The sequence below is a fragment of the Alosa sapidissima genome, chromosome 5 (assembly GCF_018492685.1).
Source record: "Alosa sapidissima isolate fAloSap1 chromosome 5, fAloSap1.pri, whole genome shotgun sequence".
NCBI lineage: Eukaryota > Metazoa > Chordata > Actinopteri > Clupeiformes > Clupeidae > Alosa > Alosa sapidissima.
The window spans coordinates 28041819-28062059 of NC_055961.1; the positions used below are offsets into that span (position 1 = coordinate 28041819).

A 20241-nucleotide genomic window follows, 5' to 3' on the forward strand; every position below is an offset into this window, starting at 1 on the left:
TTACTGCAGAAATTAGCCATAATGGAACTGTGGCGAAGCAGCATGTATATGTTGTGCCAGGTTTAGTGACTCCTCTGCTGGGATTACCAGCAATACAAGACCTCTGCCTGCTCAGTCCAGTACAGGCTATCACGACAGCGGAAACAAGCTACAAGGAACAATATCCCAGAGTTTTCACTGGCTTAGGTAAGCTAGAGGGAGAATACAAAATTAAACTAAAAGGACAATGCCTCTCCCTTTGCCCTCGCTGTGCCACGTCGCGTGCCATTGCCCTTAAGGGGAAAAGTCCAAGAAGAGTTAAAAAGGATGGAGGAAATGGGCGTTATTTCTCCCATAGAGAAAGCTACAGAGTGGTGCTCAGGAATGGTGGTAGTACCAAAACCTAATGGAAAAATTAGAATATGTGTTGATCTAACCCGAATGAAAATGTGTGCAGGGAGCGACATATTCTTCCAGCAGTTGATGAGACACTGGCTAAACTAGCTGGAGCTAGAATTTTTTCCAAACTGGACGCCACTGCTGGTTTTTGGCAGGTGCCTTTGCACAGAGCTTCAGCCCCACTCACCACCTTCATCACTCCCTTTGGTCGTTATTGCTTTAATCGTCTCCCTTTTGGAATATCATCGGCCCCTGAGCACTTTCAGAAGCGATTGACGCAGATGCTGGACGGCCTAGAGGGAACTTTGTGTCATGCAGATGACATTCTGATATTCGGTGCCACGCCCAAAGAACATGATGAGAGGGTGCATAAGGTGTTGCAGAGACTGCAGCAGCATGGCCTTACTCTAAATGACAAATGTCAGTTTGCTGTGAAGGAGGTTAAATTTCTCGGACATGTTGTCAGTGGAGAAGGCATACAGGCAGATCCCGAGAAGATTAGAGCGATTAGAGAGATGCCACCACCGAAAGACGTGTCTGACGTAAAATGCTTCATGGGAATGGTCAACTATGTGGGAAAATTCTCACCCAACATTGCAGAACTCACAGGGCCTATCCGAGAACTCCTGAAAGCAGAAAACATGTGGATGTGGGGAGCAGCGCGGCAGAGTGCGTTTGATAAAGTGAAAGACCAGCTCAGCTCATCTGCTGTCCTTGCCCAGTACAGCCCAGAAAAACCGACGAGAGTGTCAGCAGACGCATCGTCTTACGGGTTAGGAGGGGTCTTGTCTCAGCTTCAAGACTCTGGAGATTGGAGGTCAGTGGCTTTCATATCTCGCAGCTTGACTGAGACAGAGCGCAGATATGCCCAAATTGAAAAGGAGGCCCTTGCAGTCACTTGGGCCTGCGAAAGATTTCAGACTTACCTCCTGGGTCTGCACTTCGTGATGCGAACAGACCACAAACCATTAATCAGTCTCCTCAGCTCAAGGCCGCTTGATGACGTCCCACCTCGTATCATGCGATTCAGGTTACGACTTATGCGTTTTTCCTACACAATCATACATGTACCAGGAAAAAATCTTGTAGCAGCGATGCTTTATCAAGAGCTCCACTCCAGTCTACGGCAACAGAGGAAGACCTTGTGCTTCAAAACGACGTGAGTGCTCATATCCAGGAGGTCATTCAGCAGCTATCGGCCTCACCTGAGAAATTGCTACAAATAAGGAGAGCACAGGAAGAAGATCCAGTGTGTAAGCAGCTGTCCTCCCTGATCCACACAGGGTGGGAAAGAAACAGTTCTGCACCACAGCTGAAGCCTTTCTGGCAATACAGAAATGACCTGCTGATGGTGGATGGCCTGTTGATGAAGGGAAATAGAATACTGATTCCATTAAGCATGCAAAAGGACATCTTGGACAAACTTCACCAGGGCCACCAAGGCATGGTGAAATGCATGGCCAGGGCCCACGAACCAGTCTGGTGGCCAGGGTTGACTACACAGATTAAAGAGAAGGTACGTCAGTGTGAAATTTGTGCTAAAGAGAGTCAAAATGCCACAGAACCGCTGATGACCACACCCTTGCCTTCACGCCCTTGGGCGCGGCTAGCAGCTGACTTATTTGAATGGAAGAAGGGTCAGTATTTAGTAGTCATTGATTACTATTCACGTTACATCGAAGTTTCCAATCTTACACGCACTTCAGCAACAGCTGTGATTGAGAAAATAAAAGCCATCTTTAGCCGCCACGGTGTGCCGGATACACTCATCACAGACAACGGACCACAGTTTGCTGCCACAGAGTTCACAGATTTTGCTAAGGATTACAACTTTCAGCACATAACCAGTAGCCCCCGTTACCCGCAAAGCAATGGGGAAGCTGAACGGGCAGTAAAAACTGTCAAAGCCTTGTTGCAGAAGAGTGAGGACCCTCACAAAGCGCTTATGGCATACAGAGCAACTCCTCTAGCCCATGGAGTATCACCAGCGCAGCTCCTGATGGGGCGCAACATTCAAACACCCCTTCCTGTGAGTCCAAACACCCTCAAACCAGCCTGGCCGGATTTAAGAGCATTTGAGTTGAAAGACCAGGAGCTTAAAAGACAAAAGGCTGAAGGATACAATAAACGACACAGAGCACGGGAAACACCATCTCTCAAGCCAGGTCAGAAAGTTTGGACACAGAACACGCACAGGAGTCGTCTCTGGCTCAGCAGGGACGCCACGCTCATATGTGATTCAAACCTCCACAGGCAGTCTCAGAAGAAACCGTTCTCATCTGAGAGTGGTGCCTACACCGTCTAGAGGCCAGCCAGACTCGGGACAACACACCAGGGTTGGCAGGGAAGTCAAGCCTGTTAAAAGACTGAACTTATAGTTTAGTGTTGTGAGTATATACGGAGCATAATAACCTCCATACCACAACAGAGAGGATCAGGCAGTCTACCCTACCTCTCAGTTAGGTTATGTACTTGTTTTTATGAGTTCAGAAAAAAAAAAAAAAAAAAAAGAAATATGAGTTGTGATAAGATATGCCATGTGAAATGGAAGTTGATTTAACCAGTTTACATATGCTCATGTTTACAGAGATGTTCAACAGGTCATCTATTCCCCTGCCTTGATGGTAAAAACAGTAGGATTTATTAACATATAATTTGAGTTTTCTATAAAGATCCTGAAAGTATTAGTTAAAAGGGGGAGATGTAGTGAGCAGGTTTTGATATGTAATGAGCGCGCATGCGCGGGTGTTCAGATTGATATAATGCTTCTCCTGAACGTGCAGTGTTTTTTTTGTTGTTAAAATGTGTTTTTCGGAATGTTTATCGCATGAAACTACGTCGGAACGCATGTACAGTCGACAGCAACTGTTGCAGATACGGAAGGAAAACAACAGACTGGGATATCTTCAAAACAGCTGCCACCCACAACAACCACATTGACATTGAGGAATACACAGACACTGTGACCTCCTACATCACCAAATGCATCGATGATGTTACAGAAATAAAACACATCACCACTCGGGCCAACCAGAAGCCATGGCTGACAGGAGACGTCCACAGACTGCTGAGGGCCAGAGACAAAGCCTTCAGAGCTGGAGATGTAGCTGGCCTAAGAACAGCGAGGGCTAACCTGTCCCAGGGCATCAGGAAGGCAAAAAAGGATTACACAGACAAAATAACAACACACTTCAAAGACAGCAGAGATGCACAGAGCCTATGGCAGGGCATACAGGCCATCACTGACTACAAGCCTGCGCCACGGAGCTGTGAGAACAACACCTCTCTGCTAAATGACCTGAACAGTTTTTTCGCCCGTTTTGAAGCACAAAATGACACTCACCCACAGAAAACCCCACCTCCCCCCCACGACCAACCCCTGTACCTGTCCTCTGCCAGCGTGAAGAGGACACTAGCCACCATTAACCCACGCAAAGCAGCAGGCCCAGACAACATACCAGGACGAGTGTTGAAGGACTGTGCAGAAGAGCTGAAGGATGTTTTTACAGACATTTTCAACACCTCTCTGGAGCAAGCAGTCATCCCATCACTTTTCAAAACTGCCACCATCATACCCGTGCCAAAGAAATCACCATCATGCTTCAATGACTACCGTCCTGTAGCACTCACGCCCATAATCATGAAGTGCTTCGAACGGCTAGTCATGTCCCTTCCAGTTTGCATACCGAGCCAAACGATCCACGGAGGATGCAATCTGCTCTGCCCTCCATCCAGCCCTCACCCACTTAGACAATAAAGACTCATATGTGAGAATGCTGTTCATAGACTTCAGTTCAGCATTCAATACCATAATACCACAACAACTCATCAGCAAACTGGACAAGCTAGGATTCAGTACCTCCCTCTGCAACTGGCTGCTGGACTTCCTGTTGCAGAGACCACAAGCAGTATGTGTCGGGGACAACACCTCAAGCACTCTGACCCTGAGCACGGGGGCCCCTCAAGGGTGTGTGCTCAGCCCCCTGCTCTTCACACTGCTAACACATGACTGTACAACCACTCACAGCTCCAACCATCTGGTGAAGTTTGCGGACGACACAACACTGGTGGGCCTCATCACCAAGGGCGATGAGGCTCACTACAGAGAAGAAGTAGACCTGCTGGCTAAATGGTGCAAAGACAACAACCTCCTGCTAAATGTCAGCAAGACCAAGGAGATTGTTGTCAACTTTCAGAGAGGCCACAAACAACTGCCACCACTGTCCATCGACGGAGATGCTGTGGAGAGAGTGAGCAGCACAAAATTTCTGGGGGTGCACATCAGCGACGACCTCTCCTGCATCACTGGCGAAGAAAGCCCAGCAGCGCCTCTACTTCTTGCACAAATTGAAGAAGGCAAGTGCCACGCCTCCCGTCATGACTACATTCTACAGAGGGACCATCGAGAGCATCGTCTCCAGCAGCATCACAGTGTGGGGCGGAAGCTGCACAGATCAGAACAGGAAGACCCTCCAGCGCACTGTTAACACAGCTAAGAGGATCATTGGAGCACCACTCCCCTCCCTGCAGGACATTTACATCACCCGCCTCACCTGCAAAGCACTAATGATTGTCAAGGATACAACCCACCCTGCACACGAACTGTTCAGCCTCCTGCCCTCTGGAAAGTGGTACAGGAGCCTCCGCTCCCGCACCACCAGACTGGCAAGTAGCTTCATCCACCAAGCAATCAGGATGCTGAACACTCTACCCACTCTCCCATCACTGACAGCCCCCCCCCCACCCACCAGCCAGCCAGGAACCTAGGAAACTAGGATCCTGTCTACCCTAACCCCCCCCCCCCCAACACCGCCCTGTGGAACTGCACTGTGACTGCGCAGCCTAACGTGTTGCTGCTTCACATCAAGCCTGATATACTTGAAATTACTGCATACAGACAACAACTGCAGTGAGTTGGGAGAGAGAAAGCAAGAACACATAGGCTACTACTGGCCAAATCCTCTCCAATTGTTAGAATTGGACTCTGGGCGTTTGGGAACAGCTGAGGGAGGAGGCTACTTGAAACTGTGAGTTTCGGTCGGTGTGAGCGAGCGGACTTTCAGTTGACAGTAATGAACACCCTTTTGAACAATCTAAGCTGTGCGAACGTCAGAGGGCGGTCTACGCTGATGCATCAATAGCGAGATAGGAGGACAGCTGCATGCAATTCCTAGCAGCATAAAATTAGTGGCGGCTGCTGAAGCGTCAGCATAAGCGGCAGCCTTCGTTTCAGCCAGCCTCGTTCAAGACGGACGCGGTGAAGACAAGCAAGTTTACCTGTGCAAGTTCACCGAGCACAGGCACCGACAAAGGCAAAATGTGCCGTTCCACCATATCTGTTATCACCGGCCATTGCAGAAAACGGCATCATGCCAAAAGGGGCAGAAATCGCCTTAACCTCCAGGAACTTAAACGGTCCTCACCGACAGAAACCTCCTTCTCCATGGGCTTGTGGAACTGTCAATCCGCAGTCAACAAAACGGACTTCATAGCTGGCTATGCCAACCACCTTTCATTGGAACACCTTGCTCTCACTGAGACTTGGATCAAACCAGAGAACACTGCCACCCTGGCTGCACTCTCCACTAACCTTACACTATCCCACACCCCTCGCCTATCTGATCGAGGAGGCGGGACGGGCCTGCTGATCTCCAACAAATGGAAATTCACCCCGCTACTGCCTTCAAACAAATATGTTTCATTCGAATTCCATGCCATCACAGTGATCGCCCCAGCAAAACTCTACGTGCTGGTCATCTACCGCCCTCCAGGCCAACTAGGCGACTTTATTGACGAACTTGACACTCTGCTATCCTCCATCCCTGAGCATGACTGTCCGCTTCTTGTTCTCGGTGATATGAACATCCACTTAGATGCCCCAGGCTCAGCGGACTTTTTGGCCCTGGTCCACTCCTTTGACCTCGAACTGGTTCAAAGCCCACCGACTCACAAAGCTGGCAAAGAGCTTGACTTGATTTTCACTCGGAACTGCAGCACAGACACCCTCATGGTGACACCTCTCCATCTTTCTGACCACTTCTTCATCCAGTTCAACGTCAGCCTGACAGAACAGCCTCCGGCTCCACAGCCGATGGTCACGTTCCGCCGCAACATCCGGAACCTGTCTCCAACGCACTTCTCCTCTGTGGTTGCCTCCGGTCTACCTCCACTCAACACCTTCTCCTCTCTGGAGGTCAATGAAGCCACTGACTCGCTCTGCTCCACACTGACCTCGTGTCTAGACGAGCTGTGCCCTCTTACCACAAGGCCAGCTCAATCCAAACATTCTCATCCATGGCTAAATGATACCCTCCGATCGCAGCGCACCAAACTCAGAGCCGCGGAGAGGAAATGGCACAAATCCAAACTAGCTGACGACCTCAAAAACTACCAGACACTCCTGACCTCCTTCTCAGCCAGCATCACTGCTGCTAAGACTGCTTTCTACAATGACAAAATCAACAGCGCTACAGACACTCGAAAACTTTTCTCAACCTTCAAATCGCTACTCAACCCTCAGCTGCCTCCTCCTCCATCCAGCCTTACTACAGATACCCTCGCCTCATTTTTTACAAACAAAGTGGCGGCAATCAGCAGTCAATTCTCTACATGCCCACTCAACGCATCTGACTCAGATACCGCACTCATACAACCTCTAGGGACTGCTGGAACATCTTTTTCAGCATTCACGCCTCTCTCCGAGAGTGAAGTGTCCAGACTCCTGACATGCAGCCGTCCTACCACATGCTCGCTGGACCCTATACCTACGAGCCTACTTCAGTCCATCAGCCCGACCATCGCTCCAGCTATCACACATGTGATCAATGCCTCGCTAATCTCCGGCACATTTCCAACAGCGTTCAAAATGGCCCGGGTAACACCGTTACTTAAGAAAGCTTCTCTCAACCCTGCTCAAGTCGAGAACTACTGCCCTGTCTCACTACTGCCTTTCCTATCCAAAGGCATTGAACGAGCAGTCTCCAAACAGGTCTCTGACTTCCTTTCACAGAACAACCTTCTGGATCCAAATCAGTCTGGGTTCAAAAGCGGCCACTCTACCGAAACGGCTCTGCTGTCTGTAACAGAAGCCTTAAAAGAAGCCAGGGCGACCGCTCGGTCATCAGTACTCATTCTGCTTGACTTATCGTCTGCCTTTGACACGGTTAATCACCGTATCCTTCTCTCTATACTCGCGAATCTCCGGAGCTGCTCTCTCCTGGTTTGAATCCTACCTCACAGGACGCTCGTTTAACGTATCATGGCTTGGTCAGCTATCTGCACCTCACCATCTCACTACAGGGGTCCCCCAGGGCTCAGTGCTGGGCCCCCTCCTCTTTGCTATCTACACCACCTCCTTGGGACAGATTATCTGTTCGCACGGCTTCTCATACCACTGCTATGCAGACGACACACAGCTCTATCTGTCCTTTCCACCTGACGACCCCCTGGTTTCAGCACGGATCTCGGATTGCCTTTCAGACATAGCTACATGGATGAAGGCACACCACCTCCAGCTGAACCTCTCAAAGACTGAACTGCTGGTCATCCCAGCTAAACCTACCATACACCACGACATCAACATCAAATTTGACTCCCTGTCTGTTTCACCGACCAGGACTGCAAGAAATCTAGGAGTTGTTCTCGACAACCAACTAAACTTCTCAGATCATGTTGCCTCAGTCGCCCGGTCATGCCGTTTCGCACTCTACAACATACGGAAAATCAGGACTTACTTGACTCAAGATGCTACCCAACTTCTGGTTCAGGCAATAGTCATCTCACGACTCGACTACTGCAATGCCCTGTACTCTAATGTGTTTTTTTAAACTGTCCTAAAATTGTGAGAATTGTTCTAAAACGTACTGTTTACCATGTTGTTAGTCGCTTTGGTTAAAAAAGCGTCAGCCAAATGTAATGTAATGTAATGTAATGTAATGTAAAAATACTGCATATCAATGTAAATATACAGGTCACACAAGCACAAGTTTAAACTTCATGTAACTGTTAAGACTATATAAATATACAACACAACTACCTCTATTTTTTTTATATATATATGTCCTATATTTCTATTTTGATATATACATGTTCTATATTTCAGTCTTGCACTTTAATTTAATGTTTTATGGTCTATGGCTATGTCTATAGTATGTCTATGTCTGTATTTAAAGTATGTCTATGTCTGCATGAGAAGGTAAGAAACGAAATTTCAATTCTTTGTATGACCAGTGCATGTAAAGAAATTGACAATAAAAGCCGACTTGACTTGACTTGACTAGACAGCTAGTTTAATGGTAGTTTAAAAGTAGACCGTTTAAAAGTTGAATGTATAGTTTAAAAGTTGTTGATAGACAGCTAGTTTAATAGATAGGTAGTTTAATGATTGTTTAAAAGTAGACCCTTTAAAAGTTGAATGTAAAAAGTTCAGTAGTTTAATGGGTTAAATTGTTTAACAGTGGATTATTGTAGTGAGGACTTTTATTTTGAAACAGTTTTGGGCAGAGGAAACAGTTGAATAGGATGTGTAGTCTTAATTGACCCAGATTGTATGCTTAAAGCATGAGGCTGCAGGTGGCTTGAACACCTGGCATAGGATTCTAATTGCTTAATGGCCGTATTGTGATGTCACAATCGGCAATATTAAGTCTATGGGGATTTTTAAAAAGTTTTTCTTTAATAGTTTAAAAAGTATAAAAGTTTCAAAGTTGAAAAGACATAGCAACCTGATACATTTGAAGACCTACGTTACAAAGTTTGAATGAAGTTTCTAAGTTAAACTGTTCAAGAGAAATTGCGTATGGAAAAAGTGGTTAGCGGAATAATAATAATAAGAAAAATAAGTTGTTGTCTAGGAAGAACAGTACAGTGCATTTTCATGCACTGTAACTAGAAAAGCATTTCCTGAAGGAAATACAGTGCATGCAAAGTTGTTGCTGGGTTGGTTGCTAGGGTAATTATAGTGGTTGCTATGCTATAAAGTGGTTGCTAGGCTGTTGCTAGAGTAATTATAGTGGTTGCTATGCTATAAAAGTGGTTGCTAGGTGGTTTCTAGGTTGTTGCTAGGGTACTTAAGGTGGTTGCTAGGCTGTTGCTAAGGTAATTATAGTGGTTGCTATGCTATGAAGTGGTTGCTAGGCTGTTGCTAGGGTAATTATAGTGGTTGCTATGCTATAAAAGTGGTTGCTAGGTTGTTGCTAGAGTACTTAAGGTGGTTGCTAGGCTGTTGCTAAGGTAATTATAGTGGTTGCTATGCTATAAAAGTGGTTGCTAGGTTGTTGCTAGGGTACTTAAGTGGTTGCTACGCTGTTGCTAGGGTCATTTTAGTGGTTGCTATGCTATAAAAGTGGTTGCTAGGTTGTTGCTAGGATATTTAAGGTGGTTGCTAGGCTGTTGCTAGGATAATGATAGTGGTTGCTATGCTATAAAAGTGGTTGCTAGGTTGTTGCTAGGGTCATTATAGTGGTTACCATGCTTTAAAATGTGTAAATAGTAAGAAAATGTAAGAATAGTTAAAAGTTATTGAAATTGGGAGAAATAGAGAGAGGGATAGAGAAAATGAGGGAAAGTGAAGAAAAGGAAGTGAAAGAAAGTTGGGATGAGAAGTGAGCTATTCAGTTGAATGGAGAGGGACACAGAGAAGAGGTTCCATTCAAATTGCTGCAGGCAGTCAGTGAGAGAGCACAGGTGCAGTTGATTGCATTCTATTCCTTAATAGCCTATTATGATGTCATAAAGCCATGTTAAGTCTATGGAGAATTTTAAAATGTAGTTTTTATTTAATATCTCAAAAAGTAAAAGTCGTAGAAATTTGAAAAGTCATAGAACGTAAATTTGGTTCAAGAGCTACGTGTAAGAAATTGAATCAAGTTTCTACGATAAGCGGTTCTAGTCAAATTAGGGCCTGGAAGAATAATAATAGAGAATAAAAATAAGTCAGAAGAAGCCTAAGGAATAACAATACAGTGCATTTGCATGCACTGTAATAAGTCGGAAGAAGTCTAAGGAATAACAATACAGTGCATTTGCATGCACTGTAAAAACTAGAAAAGCATTTCCTGAAGGAAATACAGTGCATGCAAAGTTGTTGCTGGGTTGGTTGCTAGGGTAATTACAGTGGTTGCCATGCTATAAAGTGGTTGCTAGGTTGTTGCTAGGGTACTTAAGGTGGTTGCTAGGCTGTTGCTAGGGCACTTAAGTGGTTGCTATGCTGTTGCTAGGGTAAATATAGTGGTTGCTATGCTATAAAAGTGGTTGCTAGGTTGTTGCTAGGGTATTTAAGGTGGTTGCTAGGCTGTTGCTAGGATAATGTTAGTGGTTGCTATGCTATAAAAGTGGTTGCTAGGTTGTTGCTTGGGTACTTAAGGTGGTTGCTAGGCTGTTGCTAGGGTAATTTTAGTGGTTGCTATGCTATCAATGTGGTTGCTAGGTTGTTGCTAGGATATTTAAGGTGGTTGCTAGGCTATAAAAGTGGTTGCTAGGTTATTGCTAGGGTCCATTATAGTGGTTACCATGCTTTAAAATGTGTAAATAGTAAAAAAAAAATTAAGAATAGTTAACCCTCTAGGCGCCACAGGCGACTATAGTCGACAAGATGCGGTACTGAATAAAACGGCCGATTTAGTCAAATAGGGTGTCATATTTCGTTCGACTTCCACTCCACTAGATGGCAGACATGTCATACGTCATCCCCGAGTCGAAAAAAGGACACGCTTTAAACAAAACTTTCTAGCTACAGCGCATTGAATCAGTGTATGAAATACCGGAGCTAGTGTGCGTGTGAGCCACTTTGTCAGAGCGATATTGTCAACGTCAGCGAGTATTTGCATTAGATTATCGTCTAATGGTATCAAAAAAGTTTACCTGAAATGAAGTGTTGGGTCTTCTATTCGCGGACCCTGATTCTGAAGGGGAATATCTGCCTTCAGAAAATGACGGTGATTCGTTTAGTGAGGCTTCAGATGCGTCCCTGCCTTGCAATGATGCAGCTGGACAAAGTGAGAGTTTACTCCATAGTTTAGCTTACACCAAGCACAAACGTTGAATCGTTTGCCCAATGTCACTGGTGGGAATAATGTTTCACAGGTTCGGAGTGTTCATCGGGAAGTTAGCAGGGTGTTAGTGGTGTGGCGAACGAGGCTGGAGGTAGCCTAATATCCATAGCGCTAGCTTCTGTCTTCTGAACGTGTGCCTCTCCACAATCGCGGCGACAGTAACGTGGTGGAGCCTTTGTCTAATGCCACTGGGTATGTTAGACGAGGTCGAAGTGCTCATAGGACAGTTAGGGGGGAACGTAGTGGCAGTGTGGGGAGTCGCAATGAGAATGACAGTAGGCCTAGTCCGAGCTGCGCAAATTCTCTCCACTCGGCGCGCGCGAGGCAGATCTGGCCATGCTGCTCGCATGGTGGAGGTGGTGACACGCTCTCTCCCTCTCCCACACACACACACACACACACACATTAGGTCATGCATAGTCTATCACAAGATGATGGGAATGCCGGCCCTGTATGGATAGGGATAGGGAGTCATTATCTCTACAGCAAAAGGCCTGCTACATAAAAAAAAAAAAGTCAGCCATTTAGTAATGATTTACACTGTTGATTTGCTATCTACTTCCCTGATCATTTAGGACATACAGTACACTATGTGTTCCTTTTTGTGTGTTCATGTCCTTGTGATGTGTGTGTCTTTGTCAGCTAAGAAAAAAAACAAAAAAACATCAACAAAAAGAAAAAAAATACTAACATTGTCTCTTGTCTTGTCTCGTCATCTCACTCCTGATCTGTGCCTTGCCGTGGCAAATGAGCTTTTGAACTAAACAGGTCTTGTCTACTTGTGTTTGTGTGTCATCTGAATAATATATATGTGCCCCATACATGGAATCAGAGTGCCTACTGTATGTAGTAAATGGAAAATCTCTACAGCAAAAGGCCAGTCTACCGCTACATGCATTTGGTTTGTTTCTGCCATTTATTAGTAATGATTTACACAGTTTGTTCACTACTTACTATTTACCTGAGCATTCAGTATTGTGCAATATAGCATTCAGAAGGTGAGGGACATTTTTGGGGGAAAGAAGTGGTGCATTTATCATTCAAACATGCAACTTTTCATGAAAATTCTATAATCCAAGATGGCCGCCACCATATGACGTCATAATATGCAAATTAGATATAAACATTTAATCTCTACATACACTTTGGGTCATCCTTAATATTTCTCTAATTTACAGAAAGTCTCTATCTCTTATCACTTTTAAGATATAGCCTTTTGAAATGAAGATGTCAAAATTGATCGTTTCGGAAAAAAACCTCTGGCGCCTAAAGGGTTAAAAGTTATTGAAATTGGGAGAAATAGAGAGATAGATAGAGAAAGTGAGAGAAAGTGAAGAAAAAGAAGTGAAAGAAAGTTGGGATGAGAAGTGAGCTATTCAGTTGAATGGAGAGGGACACAGGAAGAGGTTCCATTCAAGTTGCTGCAGGCAGTCAGTGAGAGAGCACAGGTGCAGTTGATTGCATTCTATTCCTTAATAGCCTATTATGATGTCATAAAGCCATGTTAAGTCTATGGAGATTTTAAGTTTAGTTTGTATTTAATATCTCAAAAAGTAAAAGTCGTAGAAATATGAAAAGTCATAGAACGAAAATTTGCAGCAAGAGCTACGTGTCGAAGTTTGAACCAAGTTTCTACGATAAGCGGTTCAAGCCAAATTAGGGCCTGGAAGAATAATAATAAGTCGGAAGAAGCCCGTGGAATAACAATACAGTGCATTTGCATGCACTGTAATAAGTCGGAAGAAGTCTAAGGAATAACAATACAGTGCATTTGCATGCACTGTAATAATAAAAAATCAGATTCCAAAAATAATTCTGTGGAAATGCATGGATTCCAGTCTTGGAATCCATTCCAGTCTTGGAATCCATGCATTTCCACGGAATTATTTTTGGAATCTGATCCCTTATCATACCTGTTCATTCTTACTCGTCGCTCGACTTATCGTGACTAAATTCAAGATGGCTGCAAACGCTAAACTTTGTGAAGATACTGTCTGTATAAATCGTCTTGTAAGTAAACTACCAGTGCTTTTTCAAAGTTCTCAATGTCTCGTTTTAAATGTCAGGGCCCTCGGAAGTCTACCAATGAAGTGTGGAGATACATTGAGCCTCGTAAATGGTGTAAAACAGTGATTTATTTGCATGGCTAGCCCGATGCCGAAGCACCACCATTGAAAAAGCTGTTGGTAGCATCGGCTAACTAGCGCCAGATTTTGGAGTGCAGGGGACAAGCCGAGATGGGCTATGAGACATACGTTCACACTCGGTATCATGTTTCAACACACTTTAGGTCAATATCACACCGGAATTCTCCTTTAACGTGACATTGCTTGCTTATTCTTTCGTCAACTCCATGCTTTTAGGAAAACAATCTTTTTATCATAGTTCCCTCTTCAATGAGCGATTACCAGCTCGTTTTTGTAACAGAGTTAGCTGTTTATTGTCCCTAGGTTTACAGAAACACCTATTCATATTAATACGTAGCCTATGAAGTGCTGCCGACCACTGTTCATTACGGCCCAGAATGCCTTGCATGTCTTTACAACAAAATAACACAGTAAAACCTAAATGCCCGTAAACATATGCATTTGCATACTTGTAACATTTTTAATAATACTCTCCCATCATGATATTTAACAATAATGAAAAATTTTATTTGAATACCGTCAATGTGAAAATAACTGTACTACATCAGCAATAAATAGCTAATGTTCTCCTTGCCATTTCAGTTTGTAAGTCCATACTATCCCATGGCTGAGCAAGGATTTCATGATTGGGCAGGGCTGCCCAGAGACATTGTGGCTGGCCAGAGACATTGTGCATACTTGGAAGGCATTGTGATAGAGGTGCAACTGCGGAGGTGAAAGGTGGCAGTTACCAAATATGGGTGGGTGGTTTGCCAAATGCTGGAAACTTTTGGAATATTTCTTTTTTTTTTGCTTATGCACCCTCACATTGGAGTCCCGAGTTAATATACAAAATTTGGTATCGATATGTGACAGTGTTCCTGAGATACGGACGACTTCCTGTTTCAGAGCTTCGCCGCCGATTTCGTTTGGCTGCGACAGGCAAACGCTTCTGAAAATCAAAAATCCTTTCTGTAACTTTTGTGAGGCTTGGTCCAAGGATCATGTACGTCAAGTTTCGTGAAGTTCGGACCAAATTTGTGACCTGTGAAACTAGTTTCGCTTTCTATTCAATCCAATATGGCGGAAGAATGACAAGGGTCAGTGACATAATTTTCAATTTCCACACTACACCGGTTCCGGCCGGACGTTCCAGAGTTGGACCGGTGGCGATATCTCAAAAGGTCTTGGAAGAGGAGCTGGCCAAAAATCGGGCTTACAGGAATAAGAAAACTTAAGAAGAACAATAAGTGTGCTGCTTTCAGCAAGCACACTTAATTATTCACCACAATTACTTTCATGCCCTAACCAGTAGGCCACGGCTGCCCACTCAATTTAAAACTTATTCATGCCTGAGTAGGCCTGTTTCATATTTCACAACTGCCTGCTGCCTCACTTGATACTATTTGATGTGTAATATTTTGAAACTGTAAGGCAATTATGCTTATGGTTTTGTGCATTTGTGCTTAATTAGGTTCTCACAGAAACAAGGAAGCACCAGCTAGAATGTCATGTTGGAAGAAACTCTTTCTGGACGAACTGCAGAGCCCCGAGAAGAAAACCGCTCCTTCTCTGAAGCCTCGTCAGCAAGCTTTCCCTAGTGAAACCACTTGTGCCTTATTACAGAGAAGCACAAATGGTCACAAATAGGACAAAAACTGTAGCTGTAACTGTATACCTCAGGATAAGGTCAGAAGTATAAAAGGAAGTATGAGCGATATGTTTCCACAAGTAACCTATTATGGGACATGATTCTGGATAAATTGAATTGATTTAATCAATATTTTTAATCCCTATAAGAAATTAATCCTGCCGAATTGTATGAGTGATATAATTTCTCCAACCAAGATAAAGTTATGATGTTCTGATGGGAGGCCAGACGGTTTGGTGCCAGGTGAGGAATGGGTTTTGGTGGTAAGCCATTGAAAACCATCCCAGCCAAAGGTGTTTCTTAAGGAGGTTAATATATATATATATATATATATATATATATATATATATATATATATAGGACAAAAGGCTATCTGGGTAGAAGCCAGATTAATTTGCATTGAGACCAGCATATAATGACTTGAGTTGGTAACTTTTTGTAGTTCACCCAGACAGGACGAAGGAGAGAGAACTCCAGAGAATATGCCGAGGGCAGGCATAGGTTGAATCTTTGTGAACCTTTCTACCATTTTGCAATGGAATAAACCACTTTGCTTTATCAATCCGAAGATAAAACCTTTCCTATTTTTTCTTACATCACATTGATTGAAATTAATTCCCAATTTCCTAACATTTCATCTCAAAATACAATCATTGATTGTATAGAAATGCTAAACAGAAAATCGATAACAAATATTTCACACAACTTATTAATGCAAGTAGATACATTTTAATATGCGTTCTGTTTATAGACAGGTGACAGGTGAAAGCAAAGATCTTCTGCTATGTAGAGACATTATATAGGACAGGAGTCAATATAAAGCTTAACCCTAAAGTAAACCTCACCAATAAAATGTAGGACAACCAGAAAACGGATATTGAAAATATACAGAATCACAAAATAGAGCTTCTGCACAGTTCATCTAATAGATTCAGCGGTAGAAGAGCAGCACAGCAGCTTCAGTCATCTCTCTGGACGCACTCCAGTGCCCTCCTGCATAACCATTCCAGTCAAAGCTTGTGAAGTCCCCACACTGACGAGGAGCACCTTCGGGGAAGTGTCCCCCACCACCAATGCAAAACTGTCAGAGGAAGTGATTTGATCATGTTACACATTCTTTCAAAAATTGTACTTGATGACAGTCTAAAAACTCTCATTACTGCATACTAGTCTTAAAATACTCAATCTCCTGAAGACAAGTGTGTACTGTGATATTATGTTGTGGATATCATGATATTTCTATTATGAATATAATTTCTTTCATATTTCTATTGTGATAAACAAATAAGCCATCATCTCACCATGGTATTCTTCAATGGTGTTTAGTTCTTTCAACTAGACAATATCAAGTCCCTACTGAGTCCCTACTGAGTTATTATAAAAATTAAAATATTAAAAAGAAATGTCAGGAGAAGTTGTGCTGTGGTCATCCTTACGTGTTCAGTGTTGCACCCAGTGGGTCTGACTCCAGAACACATGGCCATGGCTGCCCTCTCATGGTTGAACACTCTGAAGGTGACGTAGCCAGGAGTGAATTCATCTGGGAAAGTAAAAGAAGAACTTATTCCAGTGTGTTTATGCTAATTTGAGTATTTCTATATTGTAGAAGTTGCATTTATTTGAGAGGAATGTTAGAAGTGGGCTGTTAGTTTGGCATTATGAAATGTAATCAATTGCTATAACAAAATGCTTTAAATTAACATACTTCTAGCATTTGGGCCATACAATTCGGTTGTGGTCTCAGCATTTCCATAATCGTACACCACAGGAATGGATGGTCCAGTGTCAGTCCTACACGCTCCAACATTATATCTCACTGGGTAGCGCTAAAAATCGTGATATAAATACATTTATGGTAAAGCACTGTACATTACTTATTGTGTGTATGTGATCACCTTTGATGCTCCATGTACCTGGTAGAGTTGGTAGAGGTTTCCTCCATTGAGTGTGAGAAATCTTGTCTCTGTGTGGTATCGTAGGATGGCAGCAATTGCCCAGTGTTGTAGTGGAACATTGTTACGCACATGCCAAACAGACACATCCTCCCCTACAATATCATAATAACCAGGATTCTGTGGAAGATAAGGAACTCAATTTCAAACATTCAATTGTATCAAGGTATAGGTACAGTAAGGTTTAAGTAATCTCATTAACTCCTAAGCCTCATTATTAGTTATTATTCTTTTGCTTCCTCAGTTTTTCTATCTTCTGAAAGTAAATGGGATTTTACCTTGTAGTCATCACATGTTGCACCCTCTGCAGTCCCAAAGGTGTTCATGTTGGCCCATGTACCCTCTCCATCAGGGCGGTTGGGATCGCTTCCCTGCTCACTGGACCATCGGTCCCCCACAGTGCATTTCCCATACATGTTGTTCTCGTGCACACTGGCTACCAGAGTCCATCCACCACCTGCTGTGGTCATGTCACAGTAGGTCTGGTACACGACCCCACTGGAGGTGGTGAGGTAATACAGACCATCTAAAATGAAATCATTCATGATCAATTATAAAATAATTGGGGGGAAAATGGAAACAGTTTTTGTTTAATTATCAGATAAAGATAGGGACATAGGGGCTCACCTTCATGAATACCATAGTTCTGTTGGATTTCCTTGCAGCTACGTTCAACAACTCTAAATCTGCGTAGAATTTTCTCCACCTCGTAATTGTCATTGGTCGCATTGATACCACGGGGAACAACAACATTAACATCACCCCCTGTAGAAATGGAAACGAAATCTTTAACTGATATATTGAGAAATATATAGTTTTGTATTATTATTACACAGGACTTCTGTATTGATACATAGAAACTGGAACATACAAATGCTACATACAATGAGCCTCATTTCTTTTTCTAAATATCAACACCAACACAAGATTTTAAGGTCTCTAGTATGCTTACCTGGTCGACACTCCATAGGCTGTGATGTCAGTGCAAGACATGCCAACAGAAGAATACCTCGTAACATGTTTGATTGGAAAATAAGTGGTCTGAGACCAAAATGTTTCACCACAGTACTGTTCACCCCTGTTGTTTTTAGAGAGCAAGGATGAATCAACTGATCTTCACCAAAGGGAAGCATTTATAATGTCTTGGTGGTGATCCAGTTAGTTTGGTTTTAAAAGGGAAGTCATTTTTTTAAGCAGTTGCTTTTGGAATTGCTAGACTCTTTACGCCTACCTTGAACTGGTGCCAAGGGCTGTTTTTGTTTTCTAGACGCCAAGACCTTATAACTCCTTTCCCTTCATGTACATTTTCAGATTCTCATTCATTGTTATGGTTTCATATTACAGTGCCCTCCCCTTTACATTTAAATAGCAAACTGCCTTGTTTAGAACAGAACAAAATGTCACGGACTGTTACGGGCTGCTACTTGAATTGACTCAAAAGCAGGACAACACACCAAGAGTAGATTTACTGACTTTAGTTACAGAGTGCAGCACAGGAATCTTACAACAATGACACAGAAGGAACATAACGAAACTAGGGGTTTATATACACAGGGATTTAACAAGGCTCAGGTGGACAAGGAACAAGGTAAAACAAGACAGGTGGAAACCATAATTAACAGACTAACGCGGATCAGGTGAGGGGCGGAGACACGGGCACAGGGAACAGAAACACATGGAACAGGACACAGGAAGTAAACGAGATGAAGACATGAACACTAAACGGGGAAAACAAAACACGACAGGACCCTTACATTACCCCCCCCTCAAAGGGCCGGATTCTAGACGGTCAGGGACGACGGTTCAGGCGGGCGGCCGGTCAGGGACGGCGGTTCAGGCAGGCGGCCGGTCAGGGACGGCGGTTCAGGCAGGCGGCCGGTCAGGGACGGCGGTTCAGGCGGGTGGCCCGATGGACGATCGGTCAGAGCCCGAGTCTGTGTCGGAGCTGGATCAGGATCCGGAGCCTGAGTCGGAGCAGGATCAGGGTCAAAAGCCTGAGTCAGAGCTGGAGCAGGATCGGGAGCAGGATCGGGAGCAGGATCAGGGTTGAAAGCCTGAGTCAGAGCTGGAGCTGGATCGGGAGCAGGATCAGGTGCTGGAGTCGGAGCCAGAACTGGAACTGGAGCCGGGACTGGAGCCAAAGTCGGTACTGGAGCCGGTGCAGGAGTCTGACTAGGGCCTGGAGCCGGAACCGGAACCGGGGCTGGAGCAGGAATCGGGACTGGAGTCAGAGCGTGAGTTGAACTCTGGACTGGAGGGAGGCGAGGAGCCGGGACAGAGCATGGAAGTGTCACTGGAGGAGCGTACTATGGGGCTGGCACTGAAGGACACAAAGGGCTGGCCACTGGAGGAGACAAGGCTTGGAAAGGCACCGAAACAGGGACAGAAAACCCAGAGGTAGAAATGGCCTCTGCGGTATCAGGATCAGGATCAGAGAGGTGCTCAGGGAAACCTTCATGGTCTGTTGACCACTCCTCAGTGGACCAGTCGTCGTCGTTTTCGGTGGACCAGACGTCCTCATCGTCCACCCAGAACTGCTCCCAAGGAACATTAGAATTGAAATCAAATTTCAAAAACTGATAAATGCCCGCTGGGTCTATGTTTGGCTGTGTCATTCTGTCACGGACTGTTACGGGCTGCTACTTGAATTGACCCAAAAGCAGGACAACACACCAAGAGTAGCTTTACTGACTTTAGTTAGAGTGCAGCGCAGGAATCTTACAACAATGACACAGAAGGAACATAACGAAACTAGGGGTTTATATACACAGGGATTTAACAAGGCTCAGGTGGACAAGGAACAAGGTAAAACAAGACAGGTGGAAACCATAATTAACAGACTAACGCGGATCAGGTGAGGGGCGGAGACACGGGCACAGGGAACAGAAACACATGGCAAAACAAACAAAGAAACACATGGAACAGGACACAGGAAGTAAACAAGAGATGAAGACATGAACACTAAACGGGGAAAACAAAACACGACAGGACCCTTACAACAAATCCTCCATAAATGTTCGCACAGGATTGTGGGTGTTCCGAGTACGCACAGAATACATGTACGCATCCTCAAAAATTCGGCA

The 20241-nt window shown here is 44.3% G+C and overlaps 1 protein-coding gene across 1 annotated transcript; it reads right to left on the reverse strand.

The window, feature by feature from the left end:
• Positions 1–15912: 15912 nt before the first annotated feature.
• LOC121709933 (intelectin-like) lies at positions 15913–20149 on the reverse strand. Its single transcript, XM_042093663.1, has 7 exons — positions 18111–20149; positions 17786–17923; positions 17437–17684; positions 17120–17278; positions 16912–17032; positions 16643–16746; positions 15913–16287 (listed from the first exon to the last, which is right to left on the reverse strand). Exons 1-7 carry the CDS (start codon positions 18289–18291, stop codon positions 16138–16140), a joined length of 1101 nt encoding a protein of 366 aa, XP_041949597.1. The 5' UTR covers positions 18292–20149; the 3' UTR covers positions 15913–16137.
• Between the last annotated feature and the right edge of the window lie 92 nt (positions 20150–20241).